At 32.8% G+C, this 20,384-nt stretch overlaps 1 protein-coding gene across 5 annotated transcripts in view; it reads right to left on the reverse strand.

Moving 5' to 3' along the window:
- The window catches only part of SCAF11 (SR-related CTD associated factor 11), a 106,971-nt gene that overhangs the window by 16,026 nt on the left and 70,561 nt on the right, over positions 1–20,384 (reverse strand). For all 5 annotated transcript variants that reach the window (XM_074194884.1, XM_074194888.1, XM_074194887.1 and 2 more), the window contains exons 4-6: positions 18,670–18,747; positions 11,748–11,848; positions 10,865–10,932 (exon numbers count right to left, since the gene is read on the reverse strand). In XM_074194884.1, coding sequence (XP_074050985.1) covers positions 10,865–10,932; positions 11,748–11,848; positions 18,670–18,747 — 247 coding nt within the window. The remainder of the gene's footprint in view (positions 1–10,864; positions 10,933–11,747; positions 11,849–18,669; positions 18,748–20,384) is intronic.

The following is a 20,384-nucleotide window of genomic DNA, read 5'->3' on the forward strand; positions in this document are numbered from 1 at the left end:
GACTGGTGAATAATAAAGCTATAACTACTCTGAAGCACTAATTTTATGTCTTTAAACTGATCACATAGCAGCTACATTACTTTCTAGTACCCATTCTACACAGAAATAGCATACAGATAAAACTATATCCTTTGCAGAAACATTAAATGCCTGAGTTCTTGAGTTTCAGCTGTTATACTTTTTTGCCCTTTGTTAAATAAAGATTTCAACTACTATTGATAAAACTTGTGAAACAATTAATATTAACATCTGTGATCAATCAAATTTCTAAACACTATACATTCTAAATCTATCTGGTAAGATGTAAAAATTTATTATTTGACAATATGGAAAACTGGAAAAGTTGAAAAGCAGTCTAACAAAATTTAGCTTTTGAACATAGGAATTTTTAACCTGAAGGGTCTGAAATTGTTAAAAAAATATTTTGTATCACAACTATACTTTGCAATTCTATTTCATGCATTTAAAAGCTAAAGAGAAAACGGACCTACATAAAAAAATTGAAATAATAATTCTTTTTATTGCAGTAAATAACTAGAAATAAAATAAATGTCTTTCAACTGGGGAATCCCAGGGTTAACAGTTACGTTATAATATAAATTAAATGGATTGTCACTGTTAGGGTGAGAAATGCTGAGAAAGAAAAATTGCAAAAAATCCATGAGGATTTCCAGGTGAACAGATCTGAACTGATACAGAATGAAATGAGAGGAACCAGAAAACAATGAAAAAAATATCTAAAATATTGAACAGGGAAAGATCTCTAAAAGACTTTCGAATTCTGAGCTATGCTATGAGCAATCCTAATTCCAGAAGGATAATGCTGAACCATGGTTCTCACCTCTTGGCAAAAAAGTGATTTGTCTCGTGCAACAAGGGAGGGCATTTTTTGGGAGGAGAAAGAAAAGAATTGGGGGGGGGGTAAGTGATAGTTACTATTTAAAAAAGAGAAGAGCACCAACTAATCGTTTTAAAAATTAAATAGAGGGAACAGAGAGAAGTTCAGAAGGGGACAAAGACAAACAAGACAGTGGTGGACCTACCATGTTAAATTTTAAGTAGGGGAGGTGGGGGGGGAGGGTAACCAAGCTGAGATACAATACCACATACAATTCTTTCTTTGTTGTTCTTCATTCTATTAGTAAAAGTTCATTTTTTTATGATTGCCAAGTTGATAAGAAGAAAAATTTGATATTAAAAAAAATCAATTGTAGATGCCTGGTTTAATTGTCCTATGATAATGACCACTATTTATCATTCTATAATACCAATTATGGTGCTATCTATTTAACATAATATTGTTTCAAATTTTAAGATTCTATTCTGGATGAAAACAAATAATTTACTATCCAAAAAAGGCTGGAATAAGACATAGGGTTTATTAGGTACTAAATTTAATCTATACTATACTAAATTTAATCTATAACTTGGTCTAAAACCCTTTCCAAAAGTGATTCCTCCATACTGCTAGAAAGTCACTGGCATACAGTAATATACTAGGTGATTTTCTCAAGATCAGTCTTCTAGGGAGTCCCTTAAGACTTTGGTTCTTTATGGAAATATCAAAATTGAATTAGCACAATTAAGTTCCAGTTTGTCACTGAGGTATCCATCCAAGATAAGCTGCCATCAATAATGGATCAAGTTAAAATTTATAGGTGGTTTAAAAATGTTTTGGTTATTAGCTCCTTCAGTAACTATCAATATAGAGGACAAAACTGCTCCAGGTGGAAGAAGATTCTATTTTTCCAAAGTTAGGTCTCATGTCAGCAAAAAACCTCTTAACAATTAGAGCCATTCAAAGAGAGAATGGGTTTTAAAAGATGGTGGATTCCTCTTCCTTGGGGGTGTTCAGGAAGAGGTTAGTTAGATAACCTCATATCAAGTTTGAAGCACTGTAGATTCTTTTTGTGTATGCGTTTTAACAGATGGCTGCTAAATAAGTTCCAATTCTCAAATTCTGTGATTCTGTGACAAGTGCCAACCCATACTCCTACTTTCAAATCTACATAAACTATATATGGGAATTATTTTCACAAAAAAGCAAGGGCACTTTCAATAATTCTTGTAGGGAATAAACAAGATTTTACAAGTCATGTTCCACAGTAGATCACAACCATACCATAACAGAACTTACTTAAAGATATAAAGAAGACAAGATTCCATGAATATTATTCAGATGATAATAAGAAGAAGTATTTGATTTGATAGGGGGCAAAATGCCACCTTAAAAAGCTCTTTTCCAACAAAATCATGTAAAATTCCGAGAGATACCACAAGAAAAATTAACATCTAAAAACCTTCCAGGACCCAAAATATGCTGCAGGACATAAAGAAGAACAGTAGGGGTTGAGGAAAGAAAACAAATAAGTAAATAAACAAATAAGCAAACAAACAAACAAACAAACAAATAAATAAATGGGTGAATAGATGAATGAATGAATAAGTAGAATGCTTTGTTAATTGAAAAAAAATTTGTTAGAAATAAAATCCATTTTGCATGAACTGATGATGAATGAGGTGAGCAGAGCCAAAAGACTGTACACCCTAACAGCATGGGAGTGATGAGCAACATCAATGGACTTGCTCATACCAACAGGGCAACAATCAGGCACAATTTTGGGGTATCTGTAACAGAGAATGATATCTGTATCCTGAGAAAGAATTGTGGAGCTTGAAGACCAAAGACTATTACCTTTAATTAAAAAAAAAATGCTATCTTACTATGTAATTCTGCTATATCTCATACTTTATGTTTCTTCCTTAAGGATATTAATTCATTCTCATTACATTCAACTTAAATCAATGCATACCATGGAAACAATGTAAAGACTATGGTAACAATGTAAAAATTCTGTGGGGTGGGGGGAGGGAAGCAAGGTTTAGGGAAAAATTGTAAAATTCGAAATAAATAAAAATCTTTCAAAAAAAAAGAAATAAAATCCACGTGAGTATGAGAATAAAAGGGTATTCTTGAGAATATGAATTGTTTTATGTTTATGTTTCTACAGGGGAAATTCAATAATTTGACTGAAAAAATGGCAAAACATAGAAATGGACACAAAATAATAAATACTCAAATTGAATTCTTGGATATCTTCCAATTCAATCCCTTCTTCAAACACAATTTTTTCAATGATATTCCCCCAAAGCATGAACCTTTCCAGTGTCAGGAAAAGTCATTGCATCATAAGGCATCTCAATTTGATTTTTAGGTGGTGTGACATGTTCTAAAGTTGCTACAAGTAAAAAAAAAATATGAATATGACACTATAAAAATCAGCAGTATTCATTCTCAATAGGTTCAATGCTTAAGAGTGAGTGCCTGCTATTAACACTGGAATATATAAAGTCCAAAAAACTATTTTTTGACTCCAATTGGATTCTGATTATTTTAACCATATTGCTTTATGTATCTTAATAAATTGCCAAAGACTTTTGGAATTACCAATAAAAAAAGAAATAGATTGCATGAAAATTATAGTGGATCAAACTAGTCTCCATGAAAAAAAAAGAAAATATAAAGCAAAAACTAGAAGATATCATCAATCAGCTTTTTACTTCAAAGAGAGATTAGGTAAAACTCATTTGACTGCCTGATGACTAGAAAACAAAAATAACCCCAACCAACCTTTCATTATTCAAGAAATCAGAAATGCCCAATTCTATTAGGGCAAAAATGAAAAGAGAGAATATCAAAATGAAAATTCCCAAGAATATAACATAACATTTTATTGCAAATAGTCAAAAACCTAGATATTTGAGATCAAAGAAATACTCTCTCCTGATAAAAAAAAAAATATTATTTCAAATACTAGGAACTATAAAAAAGGAAAAAATTTTCTTACAATTGGTATTCTAAATGAATAAAAGACAAAGGCTAGCTAATCCTATAAAATTGAATAGAATTTTAATGGAGTGAGGGCAGGAAGGAAGGAAGAAAAGAAACCTTTAATAGAACAGAACATTTCCAAGCATTCTGGAACAAATTACTTTAGCTTAAGAAGCTAAAGTTAAGGAGTAAAAGCACTAAAATGTAAATGTAATAGCCAAGAGAAAATAAGAAAGGTAAACATAATTGAGCACATATAAGGTGTTACACAATGAGAGTTAGATTAAATAACTGTCTGCTTAAAAGTCCCAGTCCTTGAAAAATAAAGAATTGAGGGAACTGGAAGAGATTTTGCTTTATTTTAATGATCATAAGAAACAAAATAGAAAAGAACAATACTAGGGGAAAAAGGAGAAATAAAGGCAAGGGAGATAGGAACTATGCACCAACAATGTAATGTACCAGACACTGCTAAATAAGAACTTAAAAAAAAAATTACTGGGGCAACTAGGTGATGTAGTGAATAGAGCAGTGGCCCTGGAGTCAGGTGAGCCTGAGTTCAGGTCTGTCCTCAGAACACTTAAGAATTCCTTAACTGTGTGACCTTGGGCAAGTCACTTAACCCTATTTTTAAAGTGTTTTCAGTAAAAAAATTTTATGTCTCCCCTACCAAGTTTTTGGCTCTATTCTCATGATTTTTTTTTTTGCATCTCATTTCTCTTCCAAATTTTATTTCTACCACTCTAACTTGATTTTTAAAATTGAGATCTTCCATGATCTGAGACCAATTCATAAATTACTTTGAGGCTATAGATTTAGCAGTTTTGACTTTGTTTCCTTCTTCTGAGTTTGCGTTTTGATTTTCCCTGTCACCATAGTAGCTTTCTAAAGTCAGGATCTTTTTTATGTTGTTTGCTCATTTTTCCAATCTATTTTTTTTTTACTTTTAACTCTGTGATAAAGTGGGTCATACAAAAAAAAGGACGGGGGGGAGAGAAAGGAGGGAGGGAAATTTTAAACTCAAAATTTTCTTAAAATGTAGGGGTGGAGCCAAGATGGCAGAGAAAAGGCAGGGATTATGCTGATTTCTCCCCCAAATAAATTCTAAAGAAGCAGAACCCATAAAAGACTGGGATGAAAACTTTTTCCACCCCAAGGAAACTTAAAAGATTGGCAGGCTTTAACTGTTGCACCAGGAGGAGAGTAGTGTGCAGTAAGGTTGCACACAAACCAAAAGTAGGAGTTAGGGATAACATTCAATACCAGCACTGGTGATTTCTGGATCTCTCAGCCCATGTGGGTAAGGGGGTCAGACAACTTGGTCAGAAGGAAGTTACAGGGGTCCCAAATCTTTCAATGAGGGCAGGACTCTGTTGCATTGCCCATATTAGGATCTAGGTCTCCATCCTAGAGCAGCAGAGTTTATGGCTGCAGTGGAGCTGGGATACTGGCCACTGTCCCCAGCTTTTAAATGGTGTTTCAGTTTACTCATAGACCAGAGAACATGCAAAGACAATAATAAACACACCTCTTCCTGGATCATACTACCTTGGAAATACTAAAAACTTACAGATCCCCAGATGTATATCTGAAAACTGCTGCACAAAAAAATCTTAAGTTCGGAACAATTCCGACTCTATTATGAAACTGAAGCTCCACTTTATCACAGTAAAAAAGAAAAAAAAAAGGGGGGGGACTGGAAAAATGAGCAAACAACATAAAAAAAGATCTGCCAATAGAAAGCTACTATGGTGACAGGGAAGATTAAAACACAAACTCAGAAGAAGACCACACAGTCAAAACTGCTAAATCTATAACCTCAAAGAAGCTTACAAATTGGCTTTAGATCATGGAAGAGCTCAATTTTAAAAAACAAGTCAGAGGGTTAGAAATAAATTTGGAAGAGAAATGAGATGCAAAGAAAATCATAAAAAACAGCCAAAAGCTTGGTAAGGGAGGCATAAAAAAAATTTGCTGAAAAAAAAAAATTTTTTAAATCAGAATAGGCCAAACTAGGCACAAAAATCCAACAGAGAAAAGTGCCTTGAAAAAGAAAACAGGCCAAATGGTAAAAAAGATACAAAAGTTCACTAGAGAAAAGAACTCCTTAAAAAGTACAATTGGTTAAATGTAATTGGAGGTACAAAAGCAAATTAGAATTGGGCAAATGGAAGCTAATTACTACATGAGACATCAAAACAAAATCAAAAGAATAAAAAAAAAACTAGAAACCTGTACAATTTCTCATTGGAAAAACAACAGACCTGGAAAATAGACCCAAGAGAGATAATTTTAAAATTACTGGATTACCTCTAAGATATGATTAAAAAAAGAGTCTACACATCAGGCTTCAAGAAATTATCAAGGAAAACTGCCCTAATACAACTATGTGGTAAAAATAGAAATTGAAAGACTACTGATCAACAAAATGAAAGAGATCCCAAAATGAAAACTCCAAGGAGTATTATAGCTAAATTCCAAAGCTCCCAGATCAAGGAGAAAATACTGCAAGCAAACAGAAAGAAACAAATCAGGGGCTAAGTTAGGAGGTGCCATGACAAAAAACAAAACAAAACTGTATACTCTTTGATTCTACAACACCAGTACTAGATCTGTATTACAAAAGATCAAGGAAAAGGACCTATTTGTACAAAAATATTTATATCATCTCTTTTTGTGGTAGCAAAGAATTGAAATTTCGGTGGAAGTCCATCAATGGAGGAATGGCTGAACAAGTCACATATGATTGTGATACAATACAATTGTGCTGTAATAATGGAACAAGCAGAATAGTTTCAGAAAAACTTGAAAAGTTATATGAATTTAAACAAAGTGAGTAGAACCAGAAGACCACTGCATACAATAACAGCAATACTGTAACAATGATGAAACTGTGAAAAATTTAACTACTATGATCAAGACTATATTCCAAGATAATTCCAAACGACCCATGAAAATGCTATTTAACTAAGGGAACTGATTAACTGAGTGCAGATTGCAGTATGCTTTTTCAATTTTGTTTTTCCTGTTTTTGTATATATGTATTTTCTTTTACAAAAATGGCTCAAATGCAAATGTTTTCTATGACTTCACATGTATAATTAATTGATATATTGCTTGTCTTCTAAATGGGTGGGGGGAAAGGAAGGGAGGAGGAAGATTTGAAATTCAAATTTTTTTAAATGACTACATTTTTTTTACATGTAACTGGGAAATATTTAACAAAATTAAGAAATTAATTTTTAAAAAATGCAAAAACCAAAAATGCAGAAAAAGCAACCAAGATCTCAGATCAAATAATAGTTTTAAAAAGATTAAAAAAGAGATGAACATCCTTGCTTTATCTTTCTCTTACACATAATGGCATAATGTTTATATGTGTGTGTATATGTATACACATACATACATATTATATACATACATATATATATATATATTATATATATATATATGAAAACCAAATAGTATAGCATTTAAAAAGGAAAAGTGAATTGGATTATAAAGTGAAATAAATAAAACCTACTAGGGAGCAATCTTTACTGATCCCTTTCAACCTGCTATGCCCAACTTAAGTGGCTTTTTTACTTTCAAGTTGTACTTCTTCCTAGATTTTCAAATTCATAATTATACTCACCTGGGGAAACAATTCCAATTAACCTATATAGGAACTCCTGATCTATTAATGAGGCAATTATCATCATGTGTAGGGTAAAAAGTTAAAACTTAAATGTTAAAAATTCTACCTCTTTAGAACTGGAAAAAGGAATAAATTTAGGTGAGGGTAAAAGTTAGACTGTTAAAAAAATTATCAATAAAAAAGGTTTTACTCAGTCAAAAATTTTATAGTTTTAACTTGATAAATGATATATTCCACATAAGTTCACTGTGGAAAAAGAGACCAGTTCAACAAGGTATTTTCCAAATATTATTTTTTATTTTTTGAAAAGCAACTGTAGCTTATCTGTGTAGTAAGCACTGAGCAAACATTGCTAGAGATAATTAGTGTATAACACAAGTCCTTTTCTAAAAAGACAATTTAATGACAAAACATTTAAATTAAGAATTATCTTAAGAACAAAAGTATCTTCAAAACAATCAGAAAAAGTGAATGGTACCTTAAGTTTCAAAGACTGCAGATGAAAATAAATCAAGGAAAATTAAGACAGACAAAAATTACTAGCATATTCATTTAGATGATAAGTTGTCTCTATCTTAGAATATAACAGTAGAATGGCAGAGTCCAAGTCTTCAAACACATATAGTCTTTACTACTGGTAGTAGCCCATACTGACGCTTGGAGGGATCTACCTCTAAAATAGTAAAATGGAGCCTGCCTGCCATTTCATATTATTGTATGATGACAAAATAGTAATTTTTGGTCAGAACTAAATGGATATTCAAAGTCAAATTTCACTTTCCTATTGGCCACTAGATACAAGCACTACCTTCTGAGCTCCAAAAAGCTTCTGGGGTAGGGGAATGAGTACCCTTCCACCCAGAGGCTGAGCCAGGAGTACATAGCTTCCCAAGCAAATCTGAATTTGAGACAGAGCTGCCTTCTCTTTATTCTTCTTTCCTACTATAAAGGATCAAGTGGGATCTCAAAAAATCCACCTCCAGAATGGGAACATTCCTGAGAAATGATTTGTTTAACCTAGCCCAGTTATGAACTGGTCTGGTGATCAAAACCTATGTCTTGTAAACCAATGTTCTTAGCAGCATCACACCCAGAAATGAACTTGATGAAAGAATATTCCTAACTACCTTTACATTTTAAGTCTGAGCTCATCTCCCTAAAGATAAAAACAGAAAGTTGCTCCAGTTTGGGGCGGGGGGGACGGAGGGGAGTTTTGTAGTTTGGTTCTTGATACAATTTTACAATAAATATCTTTATAAAACTAAATGATCTTAACAAGTTAATTAATATTCTGGAGATGTTAGCTGGGTGACAGAATAGAATGAGGAACTAATATTACTAGGAAGATAGCAACAACCCCTCAGGAGTAGCTATTGGGAAATTTAAGACAAATCCTGAAACAGATCCTATGGATCTTTGGATCCTATTTGTGATTACCATATTTCCCTGTATATAAGATGTTCCCATGTATAAGATGCACCTTAATTTTAGGGCCCAAAATTTGAAAAAAAAAAGTATTACATAAAATTATTGAACTCAAGTTTTAGTCATCATGAAATTCTGCTCATGTGTGTACACATGCTTAGTCCTGTTTCATGAACCTGAAGAAACATCAATTGCGTCCTTTGAAATCAGCAACTCTTCTTGCCTCATGCTGAACCATCTTTGTGAACACAGGAATTCCAATTGCCCTTTGCTCTTCAATCAAACTCTTCAATTCCCTCTCTAAATCAGGCCATTTTGCTGACTTGTCTCTGATGGCATATTTCTGCTGTGACATTTTCAGTAGGGTTTCTTCTTGAATTGTGTTCTCAGTTGGAGGAGGATCAAACTTACATTAAACAGCATGATTTCCATTCACTTTTGCAAAATGAATCACTTTAACTTGCATTCAGCACTGTATGAAAATCTTTTCTGAGCCATTTCTAGGCACAATGTGGCTAAATGTAAACTAACATACTGGTACCACAAATGCAAAACAATGAGTGCAAAGAAGACAAGCATGAAAAAGTAGGAAATGCAAGTTAAAAAAATCTATAACAATGAGTGCAAAAACAAAGAGCAAAACAGTGGTAAATGCAAGTAAAAAAAAATCTACAACTACTGTATAAGACACTCCCAATTTTTAGACTCCAAATTTTTTGGAAAATGGTGCATCCTATACATGGGGAAATATGATAACTAATTGATTTTGTAACTGTAACTGGTAAAACATGGTCCTTTATCTCAACTTATGAGTTCAGCTAGACTATGGGGGTTAACTTTAAAAATCTAGTGTTCTTGCCTCAAGGAATTTAACTGACCTTGGAAAATGCATGTAAAAGAAACGGGAATTAGTCTGATACTTTTACTCCAGCAAGGTATCCTTCAAGTTTATTATCCAAAATTCTGAGTTGTTCTCAAATTTGGATTCAAATAATGAGCATTTCTTAGTCTCATGAGAATAGAAGGGGAGGGGGGGGATGATTGTGCTAGCTCCCAATACTAAATTTTCAAACCTATCATGTTGTATCTCATGCCTCAACTCTATAATGAATTTTGTTGCTCTCAATTTCATGATGTCATCCATCCTGTTCTGTACTTCCCAACACTTACTTAAGGGGAACTGTCTTCTTGATTGTGGTCTCTGCCATAAATGAAGACAAGTCATTAATTTAACACCAAATATTGACAGGTAGGATGCCCCTGCTAATAAATGTTCTCTTGTTATTAAATTCCAATTGCAACAGTACCTTCAGAACCCAAATTTGTCAAGTGTTAGATGGAGCTAGAATAAGAGCCCTATGATTTTCATGATATATACAAATCAAACATAGAACACAAGTTTAAAACTTGTTTGTGCCAGTTAGCTTCACTTAGTTTGATGATCACAAATAATTCACAATTATTTTCCGAGTACCTAATACATACAAGATAAAGTCAATGACAAAAATGACGTCCCCTGAAGGAAACTAGAATCTAGGTGAAAAGGTTAGATATAGATATGGAAAAAAAAAACAAGATTAGAAGAATTTGAGAAAGGAATCACTTTAGGGTAGGATGGTAAGATATGGATTCACAAAGTAAGTAAGCAAGCCTTGAAGATGTGTGCAATATTGAGGGGAAGAAAAGATGTCATTTTTAAATGGAGACCATCAGTGTAAGGTAAGATAACAAAAAAGGTTCATATGATTGAGGAATTTATGAGGAGTTAGTGGGAAGTCACTAAAGGTTTAAGGCAAGCGAATGACATGGAAAAAATGATTAGACAAGATGAAAATAAAGTTTTGGCAATATTCATGAGTGAGTAACATGAGGCAGGAACTAAAAAGAAAAATCATAACAAAATGTGTAATAGGGCGACAAAACACAGTAGAAATGATAAAGCAGAAACAGATCATAGAAAAGTTACTTACTCTGCATTTTCTTCAAATCTTTATGAAACTTTGCACTTAACACTTCTTTTTTAACATGTACTCTTTTTCTGTGAATATCAAGAAAGAGATGAAAACTATGAAAAACTAATAGTTTGCTTTTTCCATAAAAATTAAGTTTCTATGACAGGATAGCCATGTTTGAAAAACTCTCTGCATTCAGTTTTATTCATTTTCCATATAAAACTTTAGAATTTTAAATAATTTAGGATCAGTAAATCTCTCTGCTGAAAGAATAGGTTTTTATTTAAATGTTTCAAATTATTTTATTCAGTGTGTTAGTCTACTAATATAACAACAGTTAAAAACCACAAGATTATATATAGCACACTTTAGGGTTTACATAATATTATTTTGTTGAGCCTGTTGAGGAATGCACTATCATTTCAACTTAAGCACAAGAAAAATATGCATTGCACATAAGAAGAAAATTATATACTAAAGGAGACAAGGAATAGAGCAGTTCACACTGGAGACCCTAGTATAAAAAAGAAAACTGTTACTTAAATACAATTTGTGACTGATTAATCTAAGTGGTATCTAACCTAATGGTATTGAAAAGAAAGAAAATATAAGAGTATTTCCTAAATTTTGACACAAATCTCTGTGGAATACTCTCAGTTTTTGTGGAATACTCTCAGTTTTACCTTTGATTATCATTTTCTTTTATTGCCAAAGGGATAGAAGATGTTTCTACCTACCGGTTAAGCTTATAAGTAATGCTTATTTAAAAATATCAAGTGCTTAAAAACATTTTGTTTTGCTTATTTAAAAGCCTAGATAATACCTAAACCAAACTTTTCTAAACAAACTTACTTAGGGAACCATGCCAACTTAATTTATATTTTTAGAGTTTATCACTGACCTCATACAGGTTTTAATATATACAGAACAGGAATCCTGTTTCTTAAAGAAGCATTCATTTTTCTTATCATCTGTTTCTCTTAATTGTCTCTCTATTTCAACCTACAAAGAAAACCAAATTCATAGCATTAGAATTCAATAAGATTAAAAAAGTGTTAAGTTTGACCATCCCAAAATGATAAAAGACATGAGAACTAATGTTTTCATTGAAAAAACTTTCCCAACTATTGACTTTTAATTATATGATCTCTACATCAGTAGTTAGGAGATAAAAATAGGTTTTAAAGGATTCAAATATTTTCCCTTATATATGTAGTAGACTTCTGGAACATGAGTTATCAATCTAAAATTGGAAACATATGGCTTTAGGTACTTAGAAAAATATCCTTGAAAGACTGATTGTTCATACTAAGACACCTTTATCAATATCATGTAAGCTAAAGGAATATAAAACCCCTATCAAACTAATCACATTTCAACTTTTATTTCTCAGGATTAAATCAATATGTATGAATGACCTGTTAAACAGTTTAAGAAGTATAAGAAGAAAAATATTAATATTTTTCCATTTAACTCGATAAGATCATTAACTTGACTCTACGCTGGCAATTGAAGTTTTATTTTTTCAACTCCCCTTTGTCAAGACATATTTCTCAAATTACATACTCAAATTATGAGAACCACATATAAACAAGAGGACAATAGTTTTCCCTGTCCCTAAAACATCTGCAACAAAAAACACTGTAAATTGTCCTTCTACTACAGAGGTTTTTAAACTATGTCATGAAACCCTTTGGCAGTCTGCTGAAACCTATGAACCTTTGCTCTGAATAATTTTTTAACTCACTCACACACATTCACACATGCACTTGATTACAAAGAAAACTAAACATAACTAGTTATCAAAATTAATATAATTCTTTAGTAAAGCATATTAAAGTTTCTAGTAGTCAGATGATACGCTATCATTACTTTTTCAAATATAATGAAATTATTCTTTTAATTTTAAAGAGAATTAATTCAAAATACACTAAAAACAGATGCTTCTTTTTTTCTATTTAAAAAATACATGCTAATTGTTTCTGTCTCTTCTGCTTACTTTTTTACTTATAACTTGATCCATCAATCTGAGTCTTCCCTAAAGTTCTACCCTCAGTAGATGTAACTGATATTTTCTCTCTCCTTATCTCTTAGAATCTGACTACCCTCAAGATTCACAAGACCTGCATTAGGTCTATTCCACCCCCCCCCCTCCCCTGCCAGTTTCTAGAGCTTTCCCCTCCAAGACTGCCTTCCATTTATTATCTTTAAGATACATCTCTTTATCATAATACTTCAACCCCATTGAATACTAAGCTACTTAAGGACAAAAACTTTCTTTTTTGAAGAGTTATTACCAGTACTTAGCATTCTGTCTCACAGAGAACATTTAATAAATGTTTGACCAATTTCCTTGAGAAATCTCAATCATTCACATAATTTCAACTAACAATTTTTTGCAGCTATTTCCAAAATCATATTTCCAGCTCTTATTTACCTTTCCTCAGTTCTATATTGGCTTTTACAAGTACCTACAGAGGATGTTTTAGAAGTATAAAGAGAAAAGGAAGAGACCTCAGTGGCCATCTTGTCCAACCCATACACAAAAGAAATCCTCACTTCAATAAAGCTGACAAGTTGTCAAAGATTCAAAACTAAAGATGTAAAAGGGAGCACACACCACCTCTTAGAAAGCCAGGTCTACTGTTAGACATCTTTATTATTAAGGACAAAAGAAAGGAAATGTAGACTGGGAAAGTTATAGTCAATAGGATAGACAAAGATAATGGGGTTTTTTTAGGTTGGTTTTTTTTTTTTTGCAAGGCAAATGGGGTTAAGTGGCTTGCCCAAGGCCACACAGCTAGGTTATTATTAAGTGTCTGAGACCGGATTTGAACCCAGGTACTCCTGACTCCAGGGCCAGTGCTTTATCCATTGTGCCACCTAGCCACCCCCAAAGATAATGTTTTAAGGAAAACAAACTTCAACTTCACAGGATAGATCAAAAAAGAAGTAGAGATATTAAGAAGAAAAATAAAGTCTAAGAACTAAAGATTGTAGTCTTAGTAAAGAGAAGGGAAAATGGAATAGGAAAGGATTACTAAAGAAGGGACATAAGTACAGAAGTATTCTATAACCTTATATCCAATTCTTCATTTGGAGATATCCACAATGGTTATTTCTTTGTAACAATATTTGGCTGTAGCAGATAGATGGCAAAGTACAACTAGGTCCTCTCCATCCCCTGACCCTCACAATTATTCTAAAAAAATTTAGAAGATATAACAGATTAGAAAAATCCATGGGAAAAAAAAAAATCAAAGAGACATTTTTCCAGCCCAGATCAAGAGAAATAGAAAGACAGAGCAGATAAGAAAACTTCAGGCTCTCCAAATTTCCTTCACAAAAAAAAGAACATTTTCTCAAGTGAACATAGAGCAGAAAAAAACAGAATACATCTGGGTAGTTATCCTCCTAAAATAACCAGAGAAGACCCCAAGAAAGCTAGACCACCATGGGTGGAAGTTTGGCCTGAGTGAAACAATAATACCTACAGATTGACTGTAGAATCAACAGAGTTCTGGGGGACAATTGGCTTGGGAGGTAGCTAAAGTCTAAGGAACTTTCACCTCAAGGGCAGTGTGGGAGTCTTGACAGCTGAGTAGGAGAAGTATGAAGGATTTTTCACTGTCAAAGAATGCCAAGCACAACTGTGCTGACCAGAGAATCCCAAGCCTGCTGCTATGAAGGAGATGGAGCTAGCACATGCCTGGTGAGTATGGCAGTAGAGGAGCAAGGACCCTGTTGAACTGTGGGCACTTAAAAGGCAAGCAGAGTCACTGGTTTCAGTTCCAGGGCCAAGAACAGCTGAAGTTTAGAGCTATCTGAGGGACCATGGAGATTAAGAGCATATAAGGGACACTGTGGTGTGGGGGGTCTTTGCCCTGGTTTAGGGATGGAGAGGAGTGCTCAGGATTAAGCCCCAAGACAGAGTGCAAAAAAATAACAGCAAGAAGGACCTGAGGCCAGGCATCATTACCCCTAGTTCAGGACTAAAATATAATTATAATAATAAAACAAAACAAAAAATAAAAATGAGTAAGCAAAGGAGAAAGAACTCATTATGGGAAATTGAGAAGATCTGGGTTCATATTTACAGGAAAGTACATAAGTTTAAAAAAGTCACTCCTTTACAATGAGAAATGTCAAATGGTCACAAGCCCAAAAGAGTTTTTGAAAGAACTTGAAAAAAGAACTTTAAAAATCAATTAAGATATATTGAGGAAAAACTTGAGAAAAACATATTTAGAAAAAATATGAAAAAGTACATAAATATTATTACAAAGAGAAGAACTTAATGAAATTTGAAAAATAAGACCCAGGAATATAAGGTAAACATTAAATTCCAAGTATAAGAGATTCAATAAGATCAAACTATTACATCTTAGATGTGAAAATGCTATTAGTACTCTTAAACCATCATCACTTGGGCAGTTCAGAAAGAAAGGTTTGGGTATATGATGGGGTGACTCTAAAAAAATAAAACTGCATAAGAGATAAAAAGGAGCAATTATCTCATACAAATAAGGCATGAAAGGAACTAGTTCAGAAAAAATGGGGGGTAGGAGGGAGAGTATGGGTAGTGCTGGAATCCTCTCAACAAAAATGTTTTAAAGAAGAAACAACATATATATCTAGAAGTATATAAAAGTTTTCTAAATTTACAAAGAATAAGAGAGCAAACAGACAGGTTAAGGAGGGTAGAAAGATTCTTAGAGAGGTGGGAAAACAAGAGAGCAGGTAGAAGTAAATTAGACCAGTGATGAGAGGTAGAATAATAGGGATAGAAGAGTAAGTGAGGAAAAAGTAGATTGGAAGGAAATACATAATAAATAATTATAGTTGTGAATGGGAATGGGAGGAATTTAGCCATAAAATGGAAATTGACAGTAGAATGGATTAAAAATTTGAATTCAACAATATATTGCTTTCAGGAAACAAATGAGAGATACATGAAGGAATAATAAAGGAGCAAAATTTATTCATGTAAAAAAAGCTATGGTAGTAACCAGGATCCCACACAAAGTTAAAGCCAAAATAGATTTCATTAAAAGAAAAAAAAAACAGGGAAAAATTATACTGTGTTTCATAAATATTATTCAATTATTTCACCAATATTGTTTCAGACCATTTAAAATGTCTAGACACATAAAATATCTGAGAGGATACCTACCAAAACACAGGAATTTCATGAATATAACAAAAAACATTCTTTATACAAATAAAGTCATAGTTAAATAATGTTCATGGCTAAGCAAAGCCAACATAATAAAAAAATCTAACATTTAATAAAAAGTTATCTTACTGCATTAGAAGAAATAATAACAAAATTCATTTGGAAGAACAAAAGGTTGAGAATTTTAATGAAACTAAGGGGAATGTAAAGGAAAGAAATTCAGCAATACTAGAATTTTAATTAAATTATAAGTAAATATCAAGACAATCTGGTACTAGATTAAGAAACAGAAAGGCAGATTAATGAAATGGAGTAGACATACATTACACAATAGTAAATGTAATGAATAGTAAATGAGAAATATAAAGTTTTTAAGTTTTGGAGGTAAGAATTCATTGCTTGGAAAAAAACTTGGTGGGAAACCTGGAAAACTGTCAAGAATTGGACATACACTAATAAATTAAAACTATATACCAAGATAAGATCAAAATAGATATAGAATCTAAATATAAAGAAAAATAATATATGAAGAAACAAGAGAAAGCATTGCTGAAGTACAAAATGGATAATTTCAATTATTTTAAATTTAAAAATTATATATATATATATATATATATATGTATGTATGTATAAATACTAAGTAGCCAAGAGCAGAAAATTAGGTGAAAAAACTTAAATAGATAATCTCTCAAATAAATATCTTATTTCTGAAGAACTTTATCAAATTTCTAAGAATATCAAAATTATAAGACTACTCCAACTGAATGGTTAAGGGATATGAATAGGGAATGTTTCGATGAAGAAATCAAAAATATATATACATATATACACATATATATGTATATATATATATATATATAATTAAATGGAAAATGTTCTATATCATTATTAATTAGAAAAATGCAAATGAAACAACTTTGAAGTATTATCTTATACCTTCAGATTGGCTAAAATGATACTCTTCAATTGGGAAATGACAAAGCAAACTTTGGAATAAAATTTTAATGGAATACTATTGTGAGATAAGAAATGATAAGCTGATTGATTTAGAAAAACCTACAAAGGCTTGAGTCCACGAAGTAAGATGTTACCCAGCTTTAGAGAAAGAACTGTCAAATAGAAATTTGCATAATATGGTCTAGTTAAGAACTGGTCTAAACATGAAAAGGTTCATTTATTGAATATTGCCATCTAGCACAGTACCTGGCACAAAATGGATACTATTATAAATACTATTATTATCATTATTATTATGATTATTTCTTATTATATATTATGGTTATTTCAGTCTAATTCTATAATACAAGAGGGGCAACAAGGTGGCACAGGGATAGAGCACTTGCCTTGGAATCAGGCAGATGGGACTTCAAATCCAGCCTGACATTTACTAGCTGTGTGACCTTGGGCAAGTCACTTAACCCCGATTGCTTTGTATATAGGGTTATCTCCAATTGTCTTGATTAAGATCTGATCACTGGACTCAGATGGTTCTAGAGGAGAAAGTGAGGCTGGTGACTTAACACAGCAACCCCTCACTCAAATCCAATTCATCTGCTTGTCATGGTATTACCTCCCTGATGTCATGGTCTTCTTCAAGAATGAAGGACAAACATCATCATAATCCAAGAGAACAGAAGCTCAGAGTTTGGCACACAGTATATGATGAAATGTTTACTGACTGTTACTTAAATTTTATAAGTTATCCCTTCCTACTACCAAAATGCCTGGAATATTGGAGAACCTTAATGTTATAATGTACTGAATGAAATGTGATAACAATTTACATTGTTTTTGTTGTTGTTGTTGTTGTTGTTGTTTTGTGAATAGCCAAGAAATCAAAATACTATTTATGACATTGTTACTAGGGAGAAATGCAGGCCCAGTTACTGCGTCATAGCCACTCTTAGCAGCAGAGGGGGAAAAATGACAATAATATCTTCTAGCCTGCTTCTACTGTATTCACTCTAGCTAAAGTTTACTAAAGTAACACTATGTTAATTAAATGTATTAAACTCTTAAAAATAAAATGAATCTCCTTATGAGAAAACTAGGTGAAAGAAAAGAATATAATGCTGGATCTGAAGTCAGGAAATCTTGAATTGAAGCCTCATAAATAAAACTTCTTGCTGTCTCAAATTAGTTTCATCATCTGTAAAATGAGAATAGTAACAATATCTACTGCTCTTGAGGGTGATAATAATTATCATAATCATAATCATATTTGTCCACCTTTCCCGAAGAAGATCACAACATCAGGAAGGTGATGCCATGACAGATACATGAATAGGATTTCAGTGAGGGGAAGCTGTGCTAAATCACTAGCTGTACTTTCTCCTCCGAAGCCATCTGGGTCCAGCAGTCAGGTATGAATTGGGGTGACTGGAGATGGCTCTGGATGCAAGGTAAGCAGGGTTAAGTGACTGGTAAGAGTCAAGTGTCTGAGGCTGGATTCGAACTCCAGGCCTCCTGACTCCAAGCCCAGTGCTCTCTATTCACTGAGCCTAGGTACCATATAAATGATAAGAAGAAAATTCTGTTTGCAAAATCTCTCTCTCTCTCTCTCTCTCTCTCTCTCTCTCTCTCACACACACACACACACACACACACACACACACACACACACACACACACATATTCTCAGACTTACCTTAACATAACCTTCCAATGCACTGAATTTATATACTGCCTGAAAAGGTTTTCGATCAATTGGACATGAAGGCAACGTCTGAAACAGAATTGTGAGCAGATTAAAATTTTTACATTTTTTTACATCTTTTATATAGTAAGTTTTCCACAAAAATTGGAAATGAAACAGCAGTTCATTTTCTGCAAATGATGTGGTAACATGTGGCACACTTTATAGTCACTTTTGATACATACAAATCCATTAACACAGTGTCCCAAGCAACTCTTTTAAGATTTTAAATTACAATAAAGTAACCTAAGGGAGTTTCCTCCACAGAGAACCTACTATAACTTATAATACCACAAGTTTGACACCACCCATTATTTTTTAAATAACAGCTAAAGTTAAGTTTCCACACTGTGAACTGGAATCATGGATCAATGAACTTAAGTATCACAACTATGACTTTGGGCAAATCACTTTTAGGGTCTTAGTTTCCTCATTGGTAAAATGATGCTAGGCTAAGAATGTACATTCCAGGCTCTAAAACTCTACTAAGATAAAACATAAAAAACAAATTCTCACACATACACATATACATATGCATATATGTATATATTTCTCCTACTTAATTTGCTGATATCTTTTTTATTTTTTTAAAAATCCAACCCTTTTGGTTGAGACCTATAAAATCATAGATATAGCAAAATTCTAGTCTAAAAACTCTCTCCATCAATGGAAACTAGCAACCAAGTGTACTTTAGAAAGTCTTAAAGTAACCTGAAGCAATGAGCAGTTATTTAACTTTCACAGGTGAAAGGGAAGTCTGAAATCAGTAACTCTGAATTATATACTCTCTCAGTAGGATAACCCTGGAGAATTCCAGCAGCGACCTATTGAAAATTAATAAAAAGTACAAGTCCATAGACCCAAATATGGATCAGGAAATTACAGAGTTCATCCCAGGAGGACGGGGAAAACATTTCACCATGTATGACATGACTTTGGGAGCACTGAAAGCTTGAAGGCCCCTAGACTGAGTTGTGAAAGGGCAGCAAAACAAAAGAGGAAAGAAACTCAAGTTAGCTATCCTAGCAGATGTCAACAGGGTACATCTAAAGTTAAGAATTAACCTGGAAGAATTAGCAAATAAAAACAAATCCCATCATAAAAAGCTACATATATTCCTCTACAATACAACTTTCCTCATCATGAATAGGATAAATCAGGTCAACAAAAAAGAAATTAGTGGAAATGGAAAATTTTGGAGTTTTGCAGAAGTCTGCTTAACACTGACCTATTAAAGATAGCCTAGGATCAAATATTTAACTAAAATTTCAAAATTAAGGCACTGTAAACACCCTTAATAGAAAAAGAAAAAATTCAGACTTCTCTGATATAAAGAGATTTTCCAGATCATGGAGGCATCACTCCCCAATCCCCCACAATGTGGAAGGAATAATTATACTGTGGTAAAGGAAAGTTCAAAACACAAACAAGAAGAAAATAAATGCAAACTTATACACAAGTCCAACAAGAATTTATAGAAGAGTTAAAAAAAAGGAGTAAAAAAAGGTTAAAAAAAGAATAAAAATCAGATGAGATAGTAAAGGAAAAAGTAGGAAAAGAAGGGGGACACAGGGAAGGAATATATGAAAAGTCATTTAAGAGCTTAAAAAAGTTATAAATCTTTACTCAAGAAAATAATTCCTTGAAAAGTAGAACTGGCCAAATGG

This window comes from Macrotis lagotis, chromosome 7, assembly GCF_037893015.1.
Source record: "Macrotis lagotis isolate mMagLag1 chromosome 7, bilby.v1.9.chrom.fasta, whole genome shotgun sequence".
Lineage (NCBI taxonomy): Eukaryota > Metazoa > Chordata > Mammalia > Peramelemorphia > Peramelidae > Macrotis > Macrotis lagotis.